At 37.5% G+C, this 22,126-nt stretch overlaps 1 protein-coding gene across 6 annotated transcripts in view; it reads left to right on the top strand.

The window, feature by feature from the left end:
• Positions 1-22,126, top strand: part of CCDC141 (coiled-coil domain containing 141) — a 229,045-nt gene that overhangs the window by 90,764 nt on the left and 116,155 nt on the right. For all 6 annotated transcript variants that reach the window (XM_047722306.1, XM_047722305.1, XM_047722307.1 and 3 more), the window contains one exon: positions 13,129-13,245. In XM_047722306.1, the coding sequence (XP_047578262.1) occupies positions 13,129-13,245 (117 nt within the window). The remainder of the gene's footprint in view (positions 1-13,128; positions 13,246-22,126) is intronic.

Genomic DNA, 22,126 nt, shown 5'->3' with positions numbered 1-22,126 from the left:
TCTCCATTCCCTCAGAGATCCTAATAATTCTGACATTGGAAAATTTCATGGCATCATTAATCTCTCTCAGTCTGATCTTTTCAGCTTTCAGGAGTTTATCCCAGGCTTCCTTGGCTTCCTTCTATCACCTTATTTTCTAGCCCACTAATTCATTCTTTACCCTGGCTTTCAGAGTATCCAGTTTAGACTGCATTTCATTCTTAGCTTTTTTAAGTTCAGTCCAATTAGATCTCATTTCTGCCCTTAGAGATTCTATATTGTTGCTAATATTTTTCTCAAGCATAGATATCGACTTTACAATTGTTACTCTGAAGTCTATTTCTGACATCTTGCTTGTATCCATATCCATTAGGTCTATGATAGAGGCCACAGTCTATGATTCTCGTCTTTTTGGGGGTTTCTCCTCTTAGTCATTCTGTTGAGGGGTGGTTGAGGGAATGTATGGAGTCCAAGGTATTAACTACGACCCAAGTAAGATGCACCTGTTTTATAGGGAGCAACAAGATGCACCTCTTGTTCTTCCAGAATGTCTTCTGGAGGAGGGGCCTGCTGCACTGTTCCTCAGGCAACCCTGCTTGGGCAGAGTTGCCCTGCCCCCAGTGGGGGGAGATGGTTTCAGTGAAAACTGGTTTTTTGGGGCTTTTGTTCTCTGGTGGCTTTCCCTAGTGGCTTTCTGAGTCTCTTCCAAGAGTCAGAGCAGAAGTGATTGCATCCAAACCCCTGTCTCAGAATAGAGAGATCACAGTAGAGGAATAGAGGAAAGCTCTTCACTGAGCTTTCCAGGCCACACTGTTTCCATTTCTGTCTGAGCTAAAATTCTAAAAACCTAAAAACTGCAGCCTCCCTGGTTTTGTGCCCCATAGCAACAATCCCAGATGAGTGTTTTATAGGGAACCCAGGGCTGGGCACATCTCTGCCCTTTGTGCTTCTAAAACCACGAGCCTCCCCTGAATCCTGTCTGTGGGCTTTACACTAAAGTCCTTTCCCTGTCACTACCAGTCTACAAGTTTGTGCCTGGTACCAGGGCAGGATGCTTTTGTTCTCTGGTATTATCTCATCTTCTTGGCACCAGCTTATGGTGGCTCTCTCTCCTTTCTGTTTTTCTTCCAGTATCTGCACATAGAATCACAGGTCCCTGCTTCATACCTCAAGACCTCTGGAGATACTCTGTAGAGATTGAAATATATCTTCTTACATTTCAGGCTGATTTTATGGGTGTTAAGAATGGTTTGGTAGGGGGTGCCCAGGTGGCTCAGTGGGTTAAAGCCTCTGCCTTCGGCTCAGGTCATGATTCCAGGGTCCTAGGATCAAGCCCTGTGTCAGGCTCTCTGCTCAGCAGGGAGCCTGCTTCCCTTCCTCTCTGTCTGCCTGCCTCTCTGCTTTCTTGTGATCTCTGTCTGTCAAATAAATAAAGAAAAGCTTAAAAAAAAAAAAGAATGGTTTGATAGATATCCAGCTAAATCCAGGGGACCAGTTGAAATAGGGTTCCCTATTATCTTCCACCATCTTTTCCTGTTTCTGAGTCACACATTTAATTTGGAAATAATAACTCTCAATTCACAGTGTTGTTCTAATGATTAAATGAAATAATGTGTATAAAACATGAAGCACAATGCCTAGCATTCTAAGAGGAGCTTACAAAATATTAATTTCCTTGTCTTCCCTCTCTTTGGTTAAGACTTATAACCTATGAATTCTTTCTCATCTGGTCTATATTCTTTTTCCTGGGCTTGGCATTACTGTTGGTATATATGTCAACATTTCTTAATACCATTTGGTTCTCAATGGCTGCTCTAGGTAAAGCAAAACTTTAAGAATGTATATTTGTGGTCAAGAGAACTAGGCTTTCAATTAGACTCCATTCCTAACAGTCCCAAATGAAAATCAATTTTAAAATAGTAATACAAATAAATGTAAATTTTTAATAAAATTGGCAAATAAGTTAGTCATTTCCATAAATACAAAATTTAGGCTCTTAATCTTAAAATATTCCATGTTATATCCTCTCTTGTTAACACCAGTGATAACAGCTGGAGTAATTAATAAAGTAACTGTTGCTTCTGTGTGCTCTCTTGTAAGAGCAAAGGTACTGGGTCCAGACTATTGGCTAAGTTAAAGTCCTGGCTCTATCACTTACTAGCTGAGTAACTGAGCAATTACTTAACCTCTCTCTGACTCAGTTTTCTGTAAAATGTAGATATAATAGTACTTACTTCAAAATGTTGTTAGGATCATCAAGCAAGTTATTGTAATGCCAAGTGCTTAGAAGAGAACCTGCCCCATAGAACTGCTATATTGGTATTAGCACTTTTTGTTATCCTGTCTGAGAAGAACAGTGAAGACCCAACATATTACATACTCCCATACTCCTATGTACCTCTACCACCTTACTCAAGTAAAGACTATTTCTGCATTAAAGGCTAATCTCATTATTTGTCTTGAGTTCAATAGCATGATTAAATAAAGCTTACTTTGATGATCTCAAGAGCCATACTTGTTCAATGGGCATTTAATTACTAGTTTAAAACAAAAAAAGGGGCACCTAGGTGGCTTAGTTGGTTAAGCGTCCAACTCTTGATTTCAGCTCAGGTCAGTGATCTCAGGGTTATGAGATGGATGCTTGCATCAGACTCTGTGCTGGATGTGGAGCCTGCTTAAGATTCTCTCTCTCCCTTTTCCTCCACCCTCTCTCCCCTGTCCACCCCCTGCCTCTCTCTGTTTAAGAAAAAAAAAAAAAAAGATAGTTGTATTTTTTTTTTCTCCTTGTCACTTAATAATGCTCATTTGTTAGAAATGTAGGTGAGATCACTATCCATACAGAAAATTGCTATTAGCATTTGGTATACTGCCACCTTCTAGACCTTTATATAAGCATGAGCACAGTCACAGGCACACACACACCTGTTTTTTTTTTTTTTTAGATTATTTATTTATTTATTTGACAGAGACAGAGAAATCACAAGTAGGCAGAGAGGCAGACAGAGAGAGAGGGGAAAGCACCTTCCCACTGAGCATAGAACCCGATGTGGAGCTCAATCTCAGGACCCTGAGATCATGACCTGAGCTGAAGGGAGAGGCTTAACCCACTGAGGCACCCAGGCCCCCACCTCCAACACAATTATCAAAGAAACCTCTAACCAAACACATAAAAATAATGGAATTAACCTATACATGCTATCTTATTACCTGATTTTTTTAAAAGATTTTATTTATTTGACAGAGAGAGAGATCACAAGTAGGCAGAGAGGCAGGCAGAGGGGGAGGGGGAAGCAGGCTCCCTGCTGAGCAGAGAGCCCAATGTGGGGCTCTGTCCCAGGACCCTAAGATCATGACCTGAGCCAAAGGCAGAGGCTTAACCCACTGAGCCACCCAGGCACCCCAAACCAGGAAGTATTTTAAAATTCAGGTAAATACAAACATAATTATCTTACCTAAGCTTTTAAGTTTTTTGGAATGTTCTATTTTAAAGTTTTGTTGAGAGGTGCTTGAGTGGCTCAATTGGTTAAGTGTCTGCCTCCAGCTCAGGTTGTGATCCCACACTCCTGGGATCGAGTCTACACATTGGGCTTCTTGCTCAGCAGGGAACTTGCTTTTCTCTCTCCTCCCTCCTTGTGCTCTCTTTCACTGTCTCCGTCTCTCTCCCCAAGTAAGTAAATAAATAAAATCTTTTAAAAAATAAAGTTTTGTTGATGCAGTGGTGAAGGGTAGCAGCAGCAACAACACCAAGTCAGATGTGCTAACACGATGTGACTCTGTTAGATAGTAATCTGGGCTCTATGACTATCATGTTCCTGGATGGTCTGCCTATAAGCCTAGAACATTGTGGAACCATGAGCTGATACAGAGGCACATGTTCCATTGGAAGGCAAAGACTTTTTTGTCAGTTCTGTACTTATTTTAGAGGAACATAAGAACTGTCAAATCTTACAGTGATAAAATACCAGCATTGTCAATCATTATAACCACTTAAGAAAAAGGAAAATTAAGTAGAGAATTAGAGCAACAATTACTGATGAATAATAATGTGGATGTCTGAATATCTGACACATCTTCTCTCATAAGGGCCTTTTAAAAGATGCATTTAGTGCTTCTCTGTTTCTAAGGGCTTATGGCCTAATACTTTGAACTATATAGTTCAGCTTATTTTCCTTTGGAAAAGAAATTAACTGACCAGAGTGATGGTGACATAGGATTTATTTCAATCACAGGGAAAAAAACAAATGAAAACCACATACTTTCTTCTCTTAACTGGGATATGATAATCTGATAAACATAATCATAGCATGTTCTCTCTTTATCATTGTTTTTCAGATGTAAAAATGTGCACTTGCTTTACACTTAAAGATGAACGGCTGGCTGACCTTTCTTTCCAACTCCAGCAGCATTTTGTTTTGCAGATAATCTGCTTCATTAATGAAAATCAGAAGCAGCTTGGAATATTTCGTGCATAATTAATTATCTTGGCAAGAAGATTTATGAATGTAATTTTTCTCAATTGCTCCAATCAGGCATAAGTGAGACAAACAAATAAATTAAAACTAAGTTATTCATGGTCTCTTTGTACAAGACAGTGTCAAGGACATCTAAGAGAATAAAGTAAGACATAAAGGCAGATAATTTCTTTTTACTACCTAGATTGTACATACTTTTAAGATACAGATCTTTGCAGGGGGGACAAAGGGTAATAGAATTCACATTTGGAAGGTTTTATAATTTGAGTACCATGTTTATCATAATGGTATAAACATACGTAATCATATCCCTTGTCAACAGGCAATTAAAATGACATCAAAATGGCACATATAAGTAAGCCTCAGGACACCAGTCTTGTACTTGCTTGGTGGGCAGCTATAAAACTCTGTGTGTGTGTGCATGCACACATATACATACACACATACGTGCAAGTATATTCTCCTTTATATGATGCTATCTTCTAAATACGACTTAGAGCTTGAATGGTTGATCTGCTTAAATTAATATGAGATAAAATAAAAGTGCCTGGTATAGTGGTAAGTGTTTTGTTTTCTTTTGTTTTAAATCTCTCTGGGGAGCCTGGGAGGTGTAGTAGGTAGGCTTCCAAATCTTGGTTTCGGCTCAGGTCATGATTGCAGGGTCGTGAGATTGAGCCCTGTGTCTGGTTCCCCACTCTGTGTGGAGTCAGCTTAAGTTTCTCTCTCCCTCCTTGGCTACCTCCTGCTCATTTTCTCTCTCAAAAATGAATAAATACGTCTTTAAAACAACCTCTCTGAATGCAGGTTTCTAACATTGACTGGCATAAAACCACAATAAAGGTTGAATTATCTTGCAGATACTGGTATCCAATAGCTCAGCCCAGTAACAGACATACATAACTTTCCAGGCACTCGTAGATTAAAATTTATTGCAGAGTTTTAACACATGGGCTATCTCTAGAATTTGCTCTAAGTCATACCAGCAGTAGATGCAAAGTATCTGAAAGTATAGGAGAAGCATAGGATTTTGAAAACAATAGAACCTCCTCTAATTAGAATGTACACTAACCATTATTCCAAAGTGGTTAGCATGCACTCATGCTAAGACACTGATGTCTTAGTGCAGTGCAATGCATTGCATGTCAAAAATCCTGACAGAGGGACTCTGATGCAGATAGTGTGGATATAAATTCTAGCTTTTACATTTATTAGCTATCTCTATGCTTCAGTTTTCTTTTCTGTAAAATGAAAATAATATCTATAGATTTTTTAATAGATTTTCTATAAAAATAAGCAATGTTATTGTAGGTAAAAATGCGTAGAGCACAGCTTTCATATGGTAAGTGCTCAATAAATGTTCATCTGGTCACCATATTGCTCTATACATTGGTGGGTACTTTCTGAGCTTTACTGGATAACCACTGATGCATAAAATCCTGCACATTGGCCAGATCTCACATCAACTCTCTAAATTACAAAAAAATCTTAGCTTTCTAAAACATTATGATATAGAGGGGAAATAAATGCCATTTCACAGCTTGGTAGTCATCCAAGTTTCAGAAAGTCGAATTTATTTGTAAGATAAAGTTGAAAATTAATTTTTTTCTCTTTAACTTTCTTCACCCTTTAGCTATTTATTTTTTAGCTCATTTATACTTCTTATGGTTGATAACGTAATCATGAACTTAGTCTGTCGTTTCTACATACTCTTCAATTGACCTACCAACTTTTAATTAGGCACAATGATTTAAGCTCCCTAATCAGCTATGAGAGGACTGGGGACACACACTGTGACCAAATAACACTGCAGTAGTAGGACTGATGACAAAACTGTTTGATATGGGTGCTCCCTGGGAAGGTTCTGCATTGATCCCCGATTCTCAAACCCTCCCATCCTGTGGCAGGGATAGCTGCTGCTACCTGAGCTACCTACTAAGCTCCAGACTGTCTGTGGATCTCTTCCCACCACCCTGAACTCTGTTTCCTCTCTGCCCTTGGTGCTGGAGATTGTTGGCTTTTCTTTCCTCCTCAAAACTACTACGATCCCAAACTGGCCAGAAAGTGGGACTCATTCCCTCCTTTGCTGTCACTCTCTGGTCCCCAAAGACAAGCAAAGGGTATGATTGATTTTTATGCTTTTTAGGAAGATTTGTAAGCCAACAAAATAAATAGAATACTTTGAAAGAATGGCAACATCTCTTAAAATTTAACAGTTATTTGTCCCGTCAATATGATAGGTTCTGACTCTCATTTTTTTCCAACAACCAAGAATCTAGGCTAAAGCTTCAGTATGAAATCTATTTGGCTGCATGGCGTAGGAACCAGGATGGTAATGTGAAAATGTCAAACTTTTATCCCTCTCCTAAGTAACTCTGTAATGTCTATTCCCTCCTCCCTTCCCTTCTCTCCCTTCCCTCCCTCCCCTGCCCTTCTTTCCTTCCTTCCTTCATTTCTCTCTCTCTCTTTCTCTTTCTCTCTCTCTCTCTCTCTCACACACACACACACACACACAATTAATATAATTAGCTCCAGATCACTTACAGTGGAACCCTAGGTTATATTGAGCAAACCGTTCCTTAGATATTTTTGGCAGAAATGCACATTGCTAGGACACTGGGCTAGTCTCTCTTTCCTTTCTTGAAATAAAGGCTTTCTTCTACTGCTGAGAAGATTTGCCCCAATGAGTCAGAGGTAATGCTAGAAATAAAATTTAGGCCCAGACACATCCACCATACTGATTTTAGCTACTGGACTAAACAGCTTTCTTCCATTAAGTAGCTGGAGTGAAGTGCCTACATAAACATAAACAAGAGTTGAGGCCAGTCTTGGGAAGGGAGGAAGTCCTTAGTGACATTTTTCTTGCTATATAGATGTGAGAAGAAAAATGATATGCCAACACAAATCAGAATAATTAAATACATATAATTGTGATTCTAGACAGGGAATTAGATTATCTGTGAAGCTGTTTATAAAGTAAAAAAAAAATAAAATGCTTCATGACAAACAACATATCTTAGCTTTCCCACTACCCATCAACAGAGAACACTGGGATTCCATAATTTGTTGAGGAGATACTAGTACCTTCCAGTTGACTTCCATAATTCTTAGAGACTTAACAAATTCCACAAAAGAAATATTGTGAACATTATCCTCCTAGAATCAATGAAATAAAGTCCAAATAACTAGTAATTGGCTAGTAACTAGTTAGCCAATAACTAGTCCCACAATCTATCTAAAAAGAAACCCAACCACGTTTTTGACAGTAATTCTTCTTTCCTCCCTGCTCCCAAGTCCTCACTTGTAAACATTAATGACACAACTTTAGTGCCTCTTTCCCTAATATACATGATCGCCCAATGGAGCAAATGGATATTTGAAGTTTTAATATTGCCTAATTAAATACAGAGCACATTTGACCATATGGTCTAATACAAAAAAGAATGTAATAAAGAAAAAAAAAACATTATGGGAGATAAAATAGTTGTTATAATGCTAACATGCCTTCAAAAACAAAGTAGATGTTAGAAGTGTCACCTGTGGCTATCCACTATGATTGAAGACACTTTGGTGTATGTGTTCATTTTTGATAAGTGGAAGAGAGATTATCAAAAAATCTTGGGTTAAAGAAGATAAATAACTGATGCCTTTTACTCTCCTTTATCAGTTTTTGTCTCTAGTAGTAACTGGTTATTTGTCAAGAATTGTTCGCACGTGGAAAAGAAAATGAAAGTAATTTGAAGAGATCTTCATCTTCCCTTAAGCATTTCTGTTAAGGTGGTTTGAATTGCTTATTGCTGGCTCATCTCCTCCAGCATACTTTTAAACAAAGTTCAAAAAACAAGATCTGATCTTGGATTGTAGAACAAATTGCACAAAAAGAGATGGGTAGTTTTTTGGCAGTCTGATGTATCGCTTTGGGCTGCCGCAGAAGTTCACTTCTTGCCACATGAATTTTTTCTCCTTGACTGTCAGAGTGCATTTTTCTATCGCTGGTGCTCCCATGTATTAGTCCAATCTTTGGAATTCTCAGTTTGCACTTGCTGTTGCCTCTGCGCGTAGGCTGGCGTTTTCTTCTCAGGCAATTCTACTAATGGGCCTGACCCACATCTGTGCTCTTGAAGGCAATATTTCCACTGAGCCCCAGTGGTAGTCCATAGAACCTTTTTCTGTGTTAGACTTTCTAACTCTGGTGTTGCATTTTGGTTTTCATCTTAAGAATGTTCATAAAGGGGCGCCTGGGTGGCTCAGTGGGTTAAAGCCTCTGCCTTCGTCTCGGGTGATGATCTCAGGGTCCTGGCATCGAGCCCTACATGGGGCTCCCTGCTCAGCAGAAAGGCTGCTTCCCCCTTTCACTCTGCCTGCCTCTCTGCCTACTTGTGATCTCTGTCTATCAAATAAATAAAATTAAAAAAAAAAAAAGGATGTTCATAAAATAGCCTGATAAGAACCATTCCTCTCCCCTGGAATCCTCTGGTTCTGCAGATGGAGGTGATGAGAAGAAAAACATTAAATAAGAAAGTGTGAATTCTGACCATGACATTTCTGTCTGTGGGATTTTCCTCTTATTGGTTGTGTGACCTTAAGCAAGTTGCTAAACTCATAACACTCCTGCTGGGTGTGTTTCCTAATCTGCTGAAAAAGAAAATCTCTCCACAGAAGAGGGATGTAAAGATTGAATGAGGTAACTTGTAACCTGCCTAAGGTAGTCCCTGAGCCCTTTCTGCCAAAGGGGAGGGCTTCATTTCTCTTACTTCCTTCATTTTTATCTCATAGCAGGGTGTTGAAGTGGGGATGGGCTGTCTAATAAACACAAACTAGCCCTCTTCCAACCTTTCCTCTCTTCCTGGTATGTTCCTGGATCCACTCTCCTTCATGTATCTTCAGTCACTGTGCCTGCAAAAAATGCTTAAGTCTCATCTAATAAATAAAGAAAAAAGTGTGGAGAGGTCCTGTTGTTGCCTCTGCCTCCTTAAAGCTGTCATCGGATCTCTCCTTTACTGAACTATTAGGTTTCTTTGGAAGTGTCATTAGTTCTACTTCCTTATCCTCCCTTCAGTGGTCCATAAATGCTTACCAATTCAGAACCATTCTTTTGACTCTGCTATTTTAAATTGTCTTTAATTAAAACTCAGTCCTTAGATCTTCACTTCACCAATATGGATAGTCTAAATATCCTTGAATGACAGAACTGTTCAATAAAGATATAACTCAAGTCACATATATGATTTGAAATTTTCTAGTAGCTATGTTAAAAAGTGAAAAGTCATATAAAAAGTAAAAAGCAATAATACATTTTATTTAACCTAATATATCTAAAATAGTACTTCAATATTTAATCAGTACTAATATCTTTAACAAGTATTTGTATTATTTTTTAATACAAAGTCTGTGAAATTTGCTGTGTATTTTATACTTAGAGCACATCTCACTTTGAACTTGGTACAATCCAAGTACTCAATAGTCATGTGTGATTAGTGGCTACCATATAGGACCTTGCAGGTCTACATACAGCATTTGAGTGGGTTTTCCTGGCAATTCTCTTTCATTTCCAAGGCAGCTCTTGGTTTTCATTAAACATTCCTGATTGCTTCTGCTTTGAATCTTTACTGACTTCCTTTCTCTTTCTATCTTCCTTTATTCTCTGATAGGTGTTCACCTTCTCCCACAAAAAAAGATCTCCATCCCTTCTCTATCTTTGTTCTATCTCCACTGGGCACTGAGTACCTAGAATGTCATGTCAAACTGTGGAATGATCATGAACACATTGCTTAGTTGGAGCTGAAAAGTAGGAACTAAGAAGAGAGGAGAAATGTTCTAATTTTCTCCTTAATCTATCACTGCCCAGAATCAATTTCCAGGGCATACTTCAAATGTTTTTTTTTCTTCCTTCTTTTCTGCATCCCCTGAACCCTTGGCTTATGTTCCCGTCTTTTTGCAAGGATCATGTTCTACAGAATGTCCTGATGCATCATTTACTGTTCTTATCACTCAGGCTTTTGAACAGCAGCAGATAAAATTTAAATACTTATAAAAAGTGCTCTTGGAATATCTATGCAGCTGTCTGCAGTAGCTACTTGTGGAATGCAATGACTAATTATTGGGTGCCAGAATATTATGGTTGACACACTCTCAGTAACTTAGAGTGTCGTGCTTTTACATCAGAAGGACTCTGAGAGTCTATCCTGTGTGTATGCCATAGCACTACACAGTAAATCTGATCTAAAAGGCTACTCATGTATGTGATGCCTCATGATGAGAAGTAACACCCTGATGATGAACTACTTACTTCTGAGTTTTATGCCAACTTGTTTTTATGTTTCCTCCCAGGGTGTATTTGGTAGTAAAAGTGTGTAGATCTAAAGAGTCAGCATGCTTTATCAGGAAGGTATGTGATCAGAATACACAGAATACCAACATAGATCTTTAACTACATTCTCTTATAAGGAATAGTATTGCTGTACAGGAATAGTATCCTTTGGGGGTTGAAAAAGTATTTGCCAAATCTAGGGGATGAGGTCAGTAGATACCTTTTAAAAATCAAAACAACTCACTCCTCCCCAGCTTTCATCACTGCTGGCATGCACCAGATGACAAGTCTTTGACTCACAAAATTGAATAGGATTATCTGAGGGTTCAGGGTTCTCACCTGTTTTTAGAGATTAGCAAACACCTGTTTGTACTCGTATTTTTTATTCACTCAGATTCTATATTAACTTTCCCTATTAAAGCATTCTTGAGATTTGTGAGTTCCTCCCATGTTAGCTAAGAATAAATAAAACTCACTCCCAGTACTTAGTAAATGCTCTCTTAAACTTAGTTATATTCATGAGCCATGTTTCTTTGACAAAACCTTTAAATCATTCCTCTGGATGTGGTTTTATATGAGTTCACTGCATCTTTTGTGAGAAACTACTTTTATAAAAATTAAATAAATTAGTGAATAAACTTTGTAGATCTTGATAAAATACTCTTTTTGTGTTCTAATATGCATATTGTACATAACATCTAGTTCTGATTGGGATAACAGAAAGATTATCTTCAAAAAATTGTTTATACCTATATAATACTTTAGATATAGAGATTGGCAAATGTTTATATTGTGTACGGGTTGCCAAGTATTCTAAAAAAAAATGAAGTGTACTTCATATGAAAACTGCTACAGAGTTACCATTATTTTTTAATTGCACTGACAGTAGGTGAAAATGCTGGTTAGCAAAGATCTCCAGTTAGCAGAAAGTTGGAGGAACCCTCTTACCCCAAATTGTACTGCTTATTCCATGCTGAAAAATGCTAAGTGTTGGTATAGACCATTTGATCTCATAATCAGATTGGTGATATTAGCCCTGTAATGATAATGGAATGTTCTATTCTAAGTAACTCCTAACTTGACTTTTGTGTAGTGTGTGTGTGGTAAGAAGGGAGGTGTACGTTTACTATGTGGAGCTTCAGGACTAACTAGCTTTCTCTTTGACCACCTGCTTTGCACATTTCTCTATGTTATAAGAGTTCAGAGAAATCATGAGGTGGTTGTAGGCAAGACAACCTGGGCTGGGAAAAAACATAGTACATTTGTTTGGGCACCACACACCATTTTGAATGGGAAGCCAGGATTCATTCTTCAGTCTTGAAGTAGTTCCTCCTGAAGGCCAGGGCTGTAAGACTTTGGGTTACCTAAGATGGCAGCACGGCACAGTGAAAAGAGCATGTATTTTGGAATAATGTAGGTTTGGAGACAAACCTGGCTCTGCCACTTACTATATGGCCCTGGATAGGCTGCTTCACCTCTCCTCATCTCTACAATGATGATATCATACTTGTTAGAGAGTTGTTGAGAGAAATAGAGATGATGCCCAAAAAGCAAGTAGTAGCAAACTGTCTAGTATGTTGTGGGCTCTTAAGGATCAGTACCTGTAATGTGATCATGGAGATAACACTGTGTAGGATTTGCAAGTAAAACTCTCTTTGATTTAACTGAGATAAAGAATCTGTGTCCAGGGGCTTCATGTCCACTTATGTTACCATTTAAAAATGCACAGCTTCTTTCAAAGCCTTTGTTATTTGTTGTTTCAACAACTCATTTCAACAATGAGTAAATCATGTATTGTAAATCAAGTCTAAATGAATGTGAGTCATGCCCTTAGCTATTTATCCTATCAGTAGAATTTTTATAACTTCTCCATTTATTTTCTGAATACAGATTTTCAACAATTATAGCAATTGCATTGCTGAAATATTTTTGTATTGTCTTTTTATAGTGGAAATATAATTCTACATATGCTGTCTAATATCTTCATGTATGTTTATGTAACTGTACTCAGATTCATATTCTTATCCAGGGAAGATTTATATTCTAAAAGAATGCATGATTTATAGACTGTGGGAATCTATTCTTGTTCTTCATTGTTAGGAGATTTTGAATTATTTCCTTCATTCCATGTAATCTACTGAACTGATAAATCATTTTCATGCTTTGGGGGGTTACTTTAGTTTTCTCTCTTATGTAGATTGAAATGAAGAAAAAAAAACCTGTCATATTAATTTAATACGTGAGATGAGCTTATGTAGAAAGAAGCTGAAATAGCTTAAGTTTTGAAAAGGTTAAGGAAATATTTTTGAATTTTGACTTACTTATTCTAATCACTTGAAATTTGATCTCTCTTTGTTGCTTCTTACCTAGGTTACTTGTTGGTTTCAGAAAACCGTAAGAGATTTACAGGAACAAAGTCTAGGTTCATCACTTTCAGACAATGAGGAGCTAATCTGTAAACATGAGGAATTGATAATACAAGCAAAGGTAAGAGACACATTAAAAATAATTTTAAAATGCATGGTCTTTTTTTTAAAGTATCTTTCTGTAGGTAATGTAGAGAAGTACTAAAACCCTCTCTGAATAATTCACTATTTACAAAGAAAAGATTCTGATAGTATTAGCTAATACCGCTGCCTACTGACTGGGCTTCTAGAGTAATAAGGAACAAAACAGCCTCTACAATAATAATAACTATCTTCTTTTGAGTAGTTACTATCTGTTAAATACCATATTAAATATAAGAGATGCATTATCTAAATTAGCACAAAACCCCTAAGGGGCGTGCATTATTTTATAGATCAAAACAAACAAAACACAGAGGCTTGGAGATGCAAAATACTTGACCAATGTAATACATCTTGTCAGTGGCAGAGTTGGAATTTTCTTCAGGTCTTATCTAACTCCAGACCCAAAGCTCGTAAATCTATATTCTACTAGCTTTCTAAAAAAATTTATTTTTCTACACTGAGGTCTCATTGTGCTATTAATTTTATGATTTCCAGGTATAGTTTTCTTGCTGTTCCCATTTATATTTCCCTATTTCCTTAACTTGCTTCACATTTCTTCATTTTGCAAAAAAGTTATGGCTACCAGCCAGTCAACCACTTGTAGGTATGTGGAATGTGCAGAATGGAATCATGAACTACTGAAGGCAAGATGAGCAGAGGGGCTGTGTGGAAAATGCTCCTTTCCCACTGTGTCTTCTTATTTGGCAATTGACTTATTTGTATATGTGGGGTCTATAAATACTTACCAAAGTTCTTTACAAGTGCTCCACTTTGATCTCTAAGGAACCAAAAGTCCATTTGTATTAGATTGAATAGGAACAGTGAAAACTAATCAGTATCAAGACTTAAGAGAACTTTCTATTATTAGTATCTTGAGGGTTGATAGTTGCAGGTACAGCCAAGTCTTGAAGCTCTGGAAAACAATGGACCAGCACGACTAGATGAAGGTTGAAAATAAGGAAGACAAATAAATATTTACATATTTGGGAGGATGGGATATGGCAGGGGCTGGGGTACAGGCAGGGAGGGGAAGCAGTAGACTGCATTTATCTGGACAGAAATATCATAGGAATCATGATGCTTTTGTTTATGGCCTCTCTCTGAGCACTGCAGTATACAGAGGCATTTTATCTGTTTGGTATGAATATTTGCCAGATTTATAAAAGATGCAATTACAGAAGATTGCTACGACTGATGATTTTTTAAAGTTCTTTAAAATTTTTTAACATTTGGTTTATCTGTTTAGGAGATTAATTTTTTTTCATTAAGGTTAAACAACAGTTTATTCCTTGGGTGTCAAACTTGTTTTATCAGTAAAAATTCTATCAAAATGCCTACATGCTAAGCATAAGAGATGACCTGAATTGCACAGGATTGTTTCCTTCTTTAAAACAAACAAAAATGGTTTACTTGCATAATTTAGTTATATTTGGTGTTATATTACCTGTAGCTGTGGACTAAGCATGGTTTCTCATAGCCCTGAGGAAAATCTCATAGTCTGGAGAAATTATATATTGACATCTAACCTCAGTTCTAATAGGACTTTGGCAAGTTCTGTTGTAGAGATATTAATGTTCTACTTCTATCCTTCATAATTTTAACTGGCTCCTATTTCTTTATTCCTTCTGAAATGCTTGACCTTCTAGCTCACTGACTCTCTTGCCACACTTTTTCTGTTATTCAGCTCTCTTGCCAAGTTTCTTCACTTCAGTGGTTCCCCATTTTTCATGCCCAGTACCTCACACTGATTCTGCTTCATAATTGTTTTTACCTGCTTCATTTATCTAATGTTCATCCTTGTATCTTAAGGTGTACTTTATTCACACATTAGCTGTTTGAGCTATCCAGTGCCTTAATTCTACTTCCTCTGATTTATGTATTTCAGTGTGTTGCTTATGTTCATCAGATGTTATTTTCCCCTGAGCTAGTATTCCCTTGGGACATCAGAAATTTTGACTGGTAAGACATGGGAGGTATGACGGCTGGTACTCCAGCTTGTCCTCTTCTGGTGGGAGGCTGTGTGCCCCTGAGTGCAGAGCTTCTATTGTTATAATTAGGGCTCAGCCATTTGTGGTTTTACCTTCTACCCCAAATACATATAAAGGAGGGGATCCCTTGGAGGTTCTCCCACTGATTGGACTTTCAATCCCACTTTGTTCCAAGACCCATTTCCCTGGGATATGTTCTATCCCATTCACTTAGTGAGAGTTGGAGAGGGCTCACTAAGAAACAGGTCAGTTTGATTACCTCTTATACATTAGCTATCTCTCTGGTAGATTCTTGTGATAGCCTGATATTGTTTCTTCCCTCTGGATGTTACTGGACTGCAGCTACTATCTTCTGTCCTGAAAAAGGTACATTCACAAGCACTGACTAAACAGGAGGGGAAAGAAAGCTTCACACCCAGAAAGCTCTCCCCTGGCATATCTCCTGTCATGGTATCTGCCATTATTCTATTCTAAGCCATATGCCCCTGACACTGAGACCCAACCACTGTGGTTCCTCAAGGAAAGTTCTCGTATCTATAAAATTTATTCTCACTTTGTTGGCCTTTAAAGGAAGGACCAGCTACCTAATATGTAGGATCCAGTGTAAAATGAAAATATGGAGGATTTTCTTAATAAATTATTGAAATTTCAATACAGCAACAGCAGAGCATTAAACCAAGCACTCAAATCTTCTAAATTCAGGGCCTTGTGTGATGACATGGGTGCTTTGCCCATGAAACCAGTCCTAAATACAGTATTAGGATTTTTGGAAGGACCTACCAGACGTTGCTGGTTAAATGCTTTCCTTAGCTATCTTTACAAACCTCTTCCCACCTAGATGAGCAAGTTTTCTAAAAATAAATAATAATGTTATAATAGGTTACATCCACATGGGGGGGAAAAGAACAGGCTCAAATCCCTACTGTCACTTACTGTGTAACTTTGGGAACATTTGACTTCTCTGAGCCTTACCTTCCTTGCCTATAAGGAGATGGCATGAAATTCAATTAAATAATACTACAAAAACACCCACATTTTAATGGTTGTTCAAAAATGCTGCTTTTCTTTTTCCATGGATGGTGTAAATGTTCAAATACTTTTCATCCTTGCCTTTTCAACCATCTTGTCCCTTGTTCTTACAGGCAGATTTAACTTTTATATGACCTTAAACAGGAAAACAGCATATTACATTTTGGAGTTTTGTTTGGGTGTGAGTATGAGGAGAGGAAGAGGGAGTGTGTCTTTCAAAGGAGATTTTATACATAAATAAGGCCTCAAGCTGGGGATTCATTAGTGAAACACATATAAATAATCTGGAAACACAGGCAAGTAGGTGTTTCTGCTCCCCCCAGCTAAACTGAACAGCAGGGAGCTGTTCTGTATTGTCTCATTTTTTAAGCAGTAAGTTTTTTTTTAAATACATTTTGAAAATGCCTCTATCATTTCTTACTGGAATATACTCAAATAAGGAAAATGGAAAACTTTTTTTTTAAAAAGATTTTATTTATTTATTTGACACAGAGAGAGAGATCACATGCAGGCAGGGGGTGGGGGGAAGCAGGCTCCCTGCTGAACAGAGAGCCAGATGCAGGGCTCTGTCCCAGGACCCTGGGATCATGACCTGAGCCAAAGGCAGAGGCTTAACCCACTAAGCCACCCAGGCGCCCCTAGAAAACTTTTTATCTTTTAATAAATGTAATGCCTTATTCAGAATGTGTTGAAAAAGTGAACTAAAAGAATTTTTGTTATAACCTTTGACTAGGAATAAATTATATTAAATCATTATATTTTCTTTACTAAATATGAAAAATATTTTTCTTTTACATATATAGCAGATAAAGAAATAGCAGATATTGATGATTATAAACCATCCTTTGCTTAAAACCTTAAATGCCATTAGATTTTATCATGTATTAATTTGATTCCCCAAGGCTTGAATTCAAACTCTGAAGCTCAAAATTGGTTTTATTTTTTTTTTAAGATTTTATTTATTTATTTGACAGAGATCACAAGTAGGCAGAGAGGCAAGCAGAGGAGGGGGAACAGGCTCCCCGCTGAGCAGAGGGCCTGATTCGGGGCTTGATCCCAGGACCCTGAGACCATGACCTGAGCCAAAGGCAGAGGCTTTAACCCACTGAGCCACTCAGGTGCTCCTCAAAGTTAGTTTTAGGATGTATTAAAATAATATATAAAAAAACACTTCGTTATTATCTATTTTGAGAAGGTGTAATCATTCCTTCTTCCACACATCAGAAATAATGTTCATATAAGAACTGCTTTCAGGAATGAACTTGTACTGGAAGTACAATTGGAACTTTTCCTCTTCCAGTTTGTGTCCAGTGATTCAGTGCCTGCAAATTAATGGATAACAAACAGATTAACAGGAGTAAAAACAAGGTTTATTTTCATACATGCATGGGAGATTCCAGTAATGGGAAATTTGTGGAATAGCCAGAAGCTGATGATTATATATATAAATTTAACAAAAAAGGTTTGGGGGGTTTAGGGTCTCAATGAGTATGCAAGGTTCTATTGGGCTTTTTGATGCTAATGAAATGGGCAGTCTGTCTTCTTCCCAGTGTGAAGAGTTAATGGCAGCTGAATTTGTACTTTATGCTGGTAGGGGTCAGTCTTCTTTCAATTAGGAAATTCCCTGAGAAGAGGGCTAATGGTAGTTGTATTTCCAGGAGACTTTGTTTAAGTTTAGGTAATATTTCTGTGACTGCTGGTTTTCAGATGTTTTCGGTTTGAAGTAATTTTCATACCACTGTGTGGACCTTTAATCCTCTCACTAATATTGCTTCAAACCTTGGTTCACTTTCAGACCCTTTGTAGTTGGTGTGCACTAGCATCACCGGGGAGCTTTGAAAAAATACTGAAGTCTGGATCTTGTGCCCAGAGATTCCAGGTAGTCTGGGGCATCAGGATTATTATTATTTTTTTTAATTTTTTTGTTAGAGCCCATGGGTGGTGCAGTGTGTTAAGTGTCAACTCTTGGTTTTGGCTCAAGTCATGATCTCAGGGTCATGAGATGGAGGCTTATGTGGGCCCTGAGCTCAGGGAAGAGTCTGCTAAAGTTTCTCTCTCTTTTTGTTCCTCCCTGAACTCATTTTCTCTATAAAATCCATCCATCCATCCATCAATCAATCAATCTTTAAAGGAAGTCTATTGTCATTTTCAAAATGGTGATGTTTTTATCAAAAAAGCAACGCAGATTTCTTCTCCTTCTAAAAAAACTGGGAGATCTGGCAATATCAGGCTCACCTTTCCATACAGACATAGCAACACTTGTCTGGAGCCCCATAATAGCTATTTCCTTTTAAAAAGACACATGCACACCAGTTTTCCACAGTCCCTACCATTCCTCCTTATTACCTCCCCTCCCACCTTTGCTTCACCTTATTTACATTATATGCCTGGCTCCTGTAAGCATTTGGGTTAGAGGCATGACAGGCAATGAGGTACCATCCAAGTATAGTAATGGCTTAAGCTGATTTGCATTTTTGTAAATTACCTTGGAAACTGTGAAAAATAAGAATGAGAGAGAGTGATATCGAAGACAGAAAAGTCACTTAGAAAGTTCTTGCAATTTTGATGAAACTTTAAGTAGAGTGCTATGTTAATGTTAATGTTTAACTGCCACGTTAAAGGCTTAAAAGAGACTTACAGCTGTCTTTTTCAATGTGTGGCCCCCAGACAGCAGCAGTGGCGTCTGGAAGTCTTAGAAATACAGAATCCCAGACTCTAATCACCAAACTTATTGTGTCAGAATCTGCATTTTAACAAATTTCCCCACAAGATTTGAACTGACACTAACTTAGAGGTTTTCACCATCTATTTCATGTATGTCCATATTCTCCTTAATTTCCCAAATGACTATATATTGTTTATAAAGTCCTTGATTAACAATAATCTTTGGCATTCTGACGTGTACAGAAACATCATCTTCAATGTTTTAATATAGTAGAATTCACATTCCTCAGCTTCAAGATTAAAACCATCTTCCATGATACATCATATAATCCGATTTTCCAAGTCATTGAAAATATTTTGCAGTTGTTGCTGACTGATTTCATAAATTGGATTTGTGATCTTGGCCTCAGGTTCCTTTAAATAATAATATTTGGAGATCTTAAAAAAATACCACTGCTTAGGTCCCACATCAACTTTATTTAGAGGAAAAGTCAAGTTTAGATTTACAAAATATTTATAACTATAAGATAAGGAAGTAAAGCAGAATCTCTTGCATGCTTATTTGAATATTATAAATGCATAATTCTCATTAATAGAACCACTACAAGGAAGTAACTCTTTAAATATGTTTAGGGTCAGGGCGCCTGGGTGGCTCAGTGGGTTAAGCCGCTGCCTTCGGCTCAGGTCATGATCTCGGAGTCCTGGGATCGAGCCCCGCATCGGGCTCTCTGCTCAGCGGGGAGCCTGCTTCCTCCTCTCTCTCTGCCTGCCTCTCTGCCTGCTTGTGATCTCTCTGTCAAATAAATAAATAAAATCTTAAAAAAAAAAATAAATAAATATGTTTAGGGTCACACTTGGGTAGCTCAGTCAGTTGAACTTTATACTCTTGGTTTCAGGTCAGGTCATGATCTTAGGGTGGCAGGATTGTTCCTGAGTGCTGTGTTCCACCTCCCCCACCAAACTGAGCTCCGCCTTGGTCACACTGGCACAGAATTTGCCTCTGCCCCCTCTCCCTGCTTGTATTCTCACACGTGCACGCTCGTTCTCTCAAATAGATAAATAAAATTAAAAAAAATTTTTTTTAATAAAAATATGCTTATTGTTTTATTTTTCTGATTACATAGTACATTTTCATTTTGGAAAAATGAGAAAATACATAAAAGTAAAGAAAGTTAAAATCACCTATACTGTGTGGGTGTGTATGGAAATGGGAAGGAAATATAAAACATACAAAAAATTGAGTATTCCCAAACTATGTATGTGTGTATAATATACTCTACGTTTTTTTATATACAATTATACATATATGTATATGTATAATTATATATATTATATATGTATGCATATTATATGTATATATACAATTGTGTATGTATTGTTTTGCAGTGTGAGTTTTCCAATTAGCATTATATTGTAAACATTTCTCCATTTATTTTTATTTTTTTTTTAAAGATTTTATTTATTTATTCGTCAGAAAGAAAGCACAAGCAGGTGGAGCAGCATACAGAGCAGGCAGAGGGAGAAGCAAGTTCCTCACTGAGCAGGGACCCTGATGTGGGACTCAATCCCAGGACCCTGGGATCATGACCTGAGCTGAAGGCAAATGCTTAACCGACTGAGCCACCAAGGCATCTCACATTTCTCCATTTAAATGCATATTTTAAACCTGTTTTTTAATGATTGCATGTTATTACACCATGTAAATATATTATACATCATTTTTCTTCCCATTGTGGCAAATATTAACCTATATAAAGAAGCTGACTATACTGCAATTCGAACTTTCATTACACCCCCAAATTCTTTCACTAAAGGTATGGGAGAAAATGGTAAAACCACTATTAAACATATTGCTTCAGTAAATCAGCTTATAGCATCTCTGATGATTATAACGAAAATGCATAAAATGAAGCAGAGTTTGTTTCTTTTATAATGTTTTATGTAATTTAAAAAATAAAGTGGGGTCTGGATCTGAAATGTCTCAAGGCAGAAATTAAGTGAGTCCCCAAACAATAAAGGCACCTGCATTAGTGCATTTCAATTCCTCTGTCTTCATTTTAGTGAATAATTTGTTTTACTTGTCTGATTTTTTAATGAACTTCCCAATTAAAAGCAGATGTCACTTTTCACAGAACATAAATTAGAAACAATTTCATTACTAACAGGCAAAATCAGTATAAATAGTATTGCATTTGCCTGCAAGCATTGGGAAAATGTGCAATGTGATGGGATCTTCACATTGGTAAACTTACTGTAGCCTTAACTTGTGGTTAATTTAAAGCTTAGTGAACCATATGCCTTCATTTCCAGAGGAAATTTGATTTAGAAAGTCCCTCAGAAATGTTTATGCCCATCTAAGAAGGGGATGAGTTAAGGAAGCAAATGAAGAACATTGTATTCCATGATCACTAGATTTAAAACTACCTGCTGCCATTTTGTTTACAGAATCTTCACCAGCTCATTAAGTTTAGCCGCTTAGAGAAAGTTTCCTCTCTCTTTTTTACTTATAACTTTTACAATAATTGTTTGTACATTTTCTTCCACCCTCAGCCCTCTCCCTCCCCCTCTTCCCTTTTTGCCCATTCCCTCCTCCTCCCTTCTATCTAACCTCCTCCTTCTCTCTTCCTCTGTCTCTTTGTTTTTTATCAGCCCTTAAATACAAACAAAACATGGATTTCTTAGGGCTTAACATTCTCATGCCTTTAATCTCTACAACTTTTCTGTGCATTCTCTTGGAGACTTTCAGTACTGTGGCCATAGATCTCCATGATGTTCATCACTCCAAAGCCCTTAACTTCAGCTTCTCAGTCCTGTGACTGCTTTGGTTCCAAAGCATTACTGACCCTGCTCTCCCTGCAACCCCTTTCCTTTCGCCTTTTCCTGGCTTCCCTCCTCGTACTCTGCAGCATGGGCCACCAGGGCTACTTGTGAGTAACTCAATCACCCGTTTTCTCTATTTCTACTTCAGAAAAAAGATGAAGCACTTGCATAATTTTTCTGATTAGATCTATTTTAAAAGGAAATGATCTATTATCAGTTAGCCTCACGAATTTCTTTATTTATCATCTCTTAATCCCCTGCTCCATCCTCCATAATCACCAGTCTAAAAATTTTATCCTCTTTTAAAACTCCCAGCCAGGCTTTACTTAACATCGGAGTCATGGGGCCATGAAAGGT

This window comes from Lutra lutra, chromosome 3 (assembly GCF_902655055.1).
Source record: "Lutra lutra chromosome 3, mLutLut1.2, whole genome shotgun sequence".
Taxonomy (NCBI): Eukaryota; Metazoa; Chordata; class Mammalia; order Carnivora; family Mustelidae; genus Lutra; species Lutra lutra.
The sequence above is the reverse complement of the archived record's forward strand: the minus strand, read 5'-3'. Positions and strand labels throughout refer to the sequence as shown.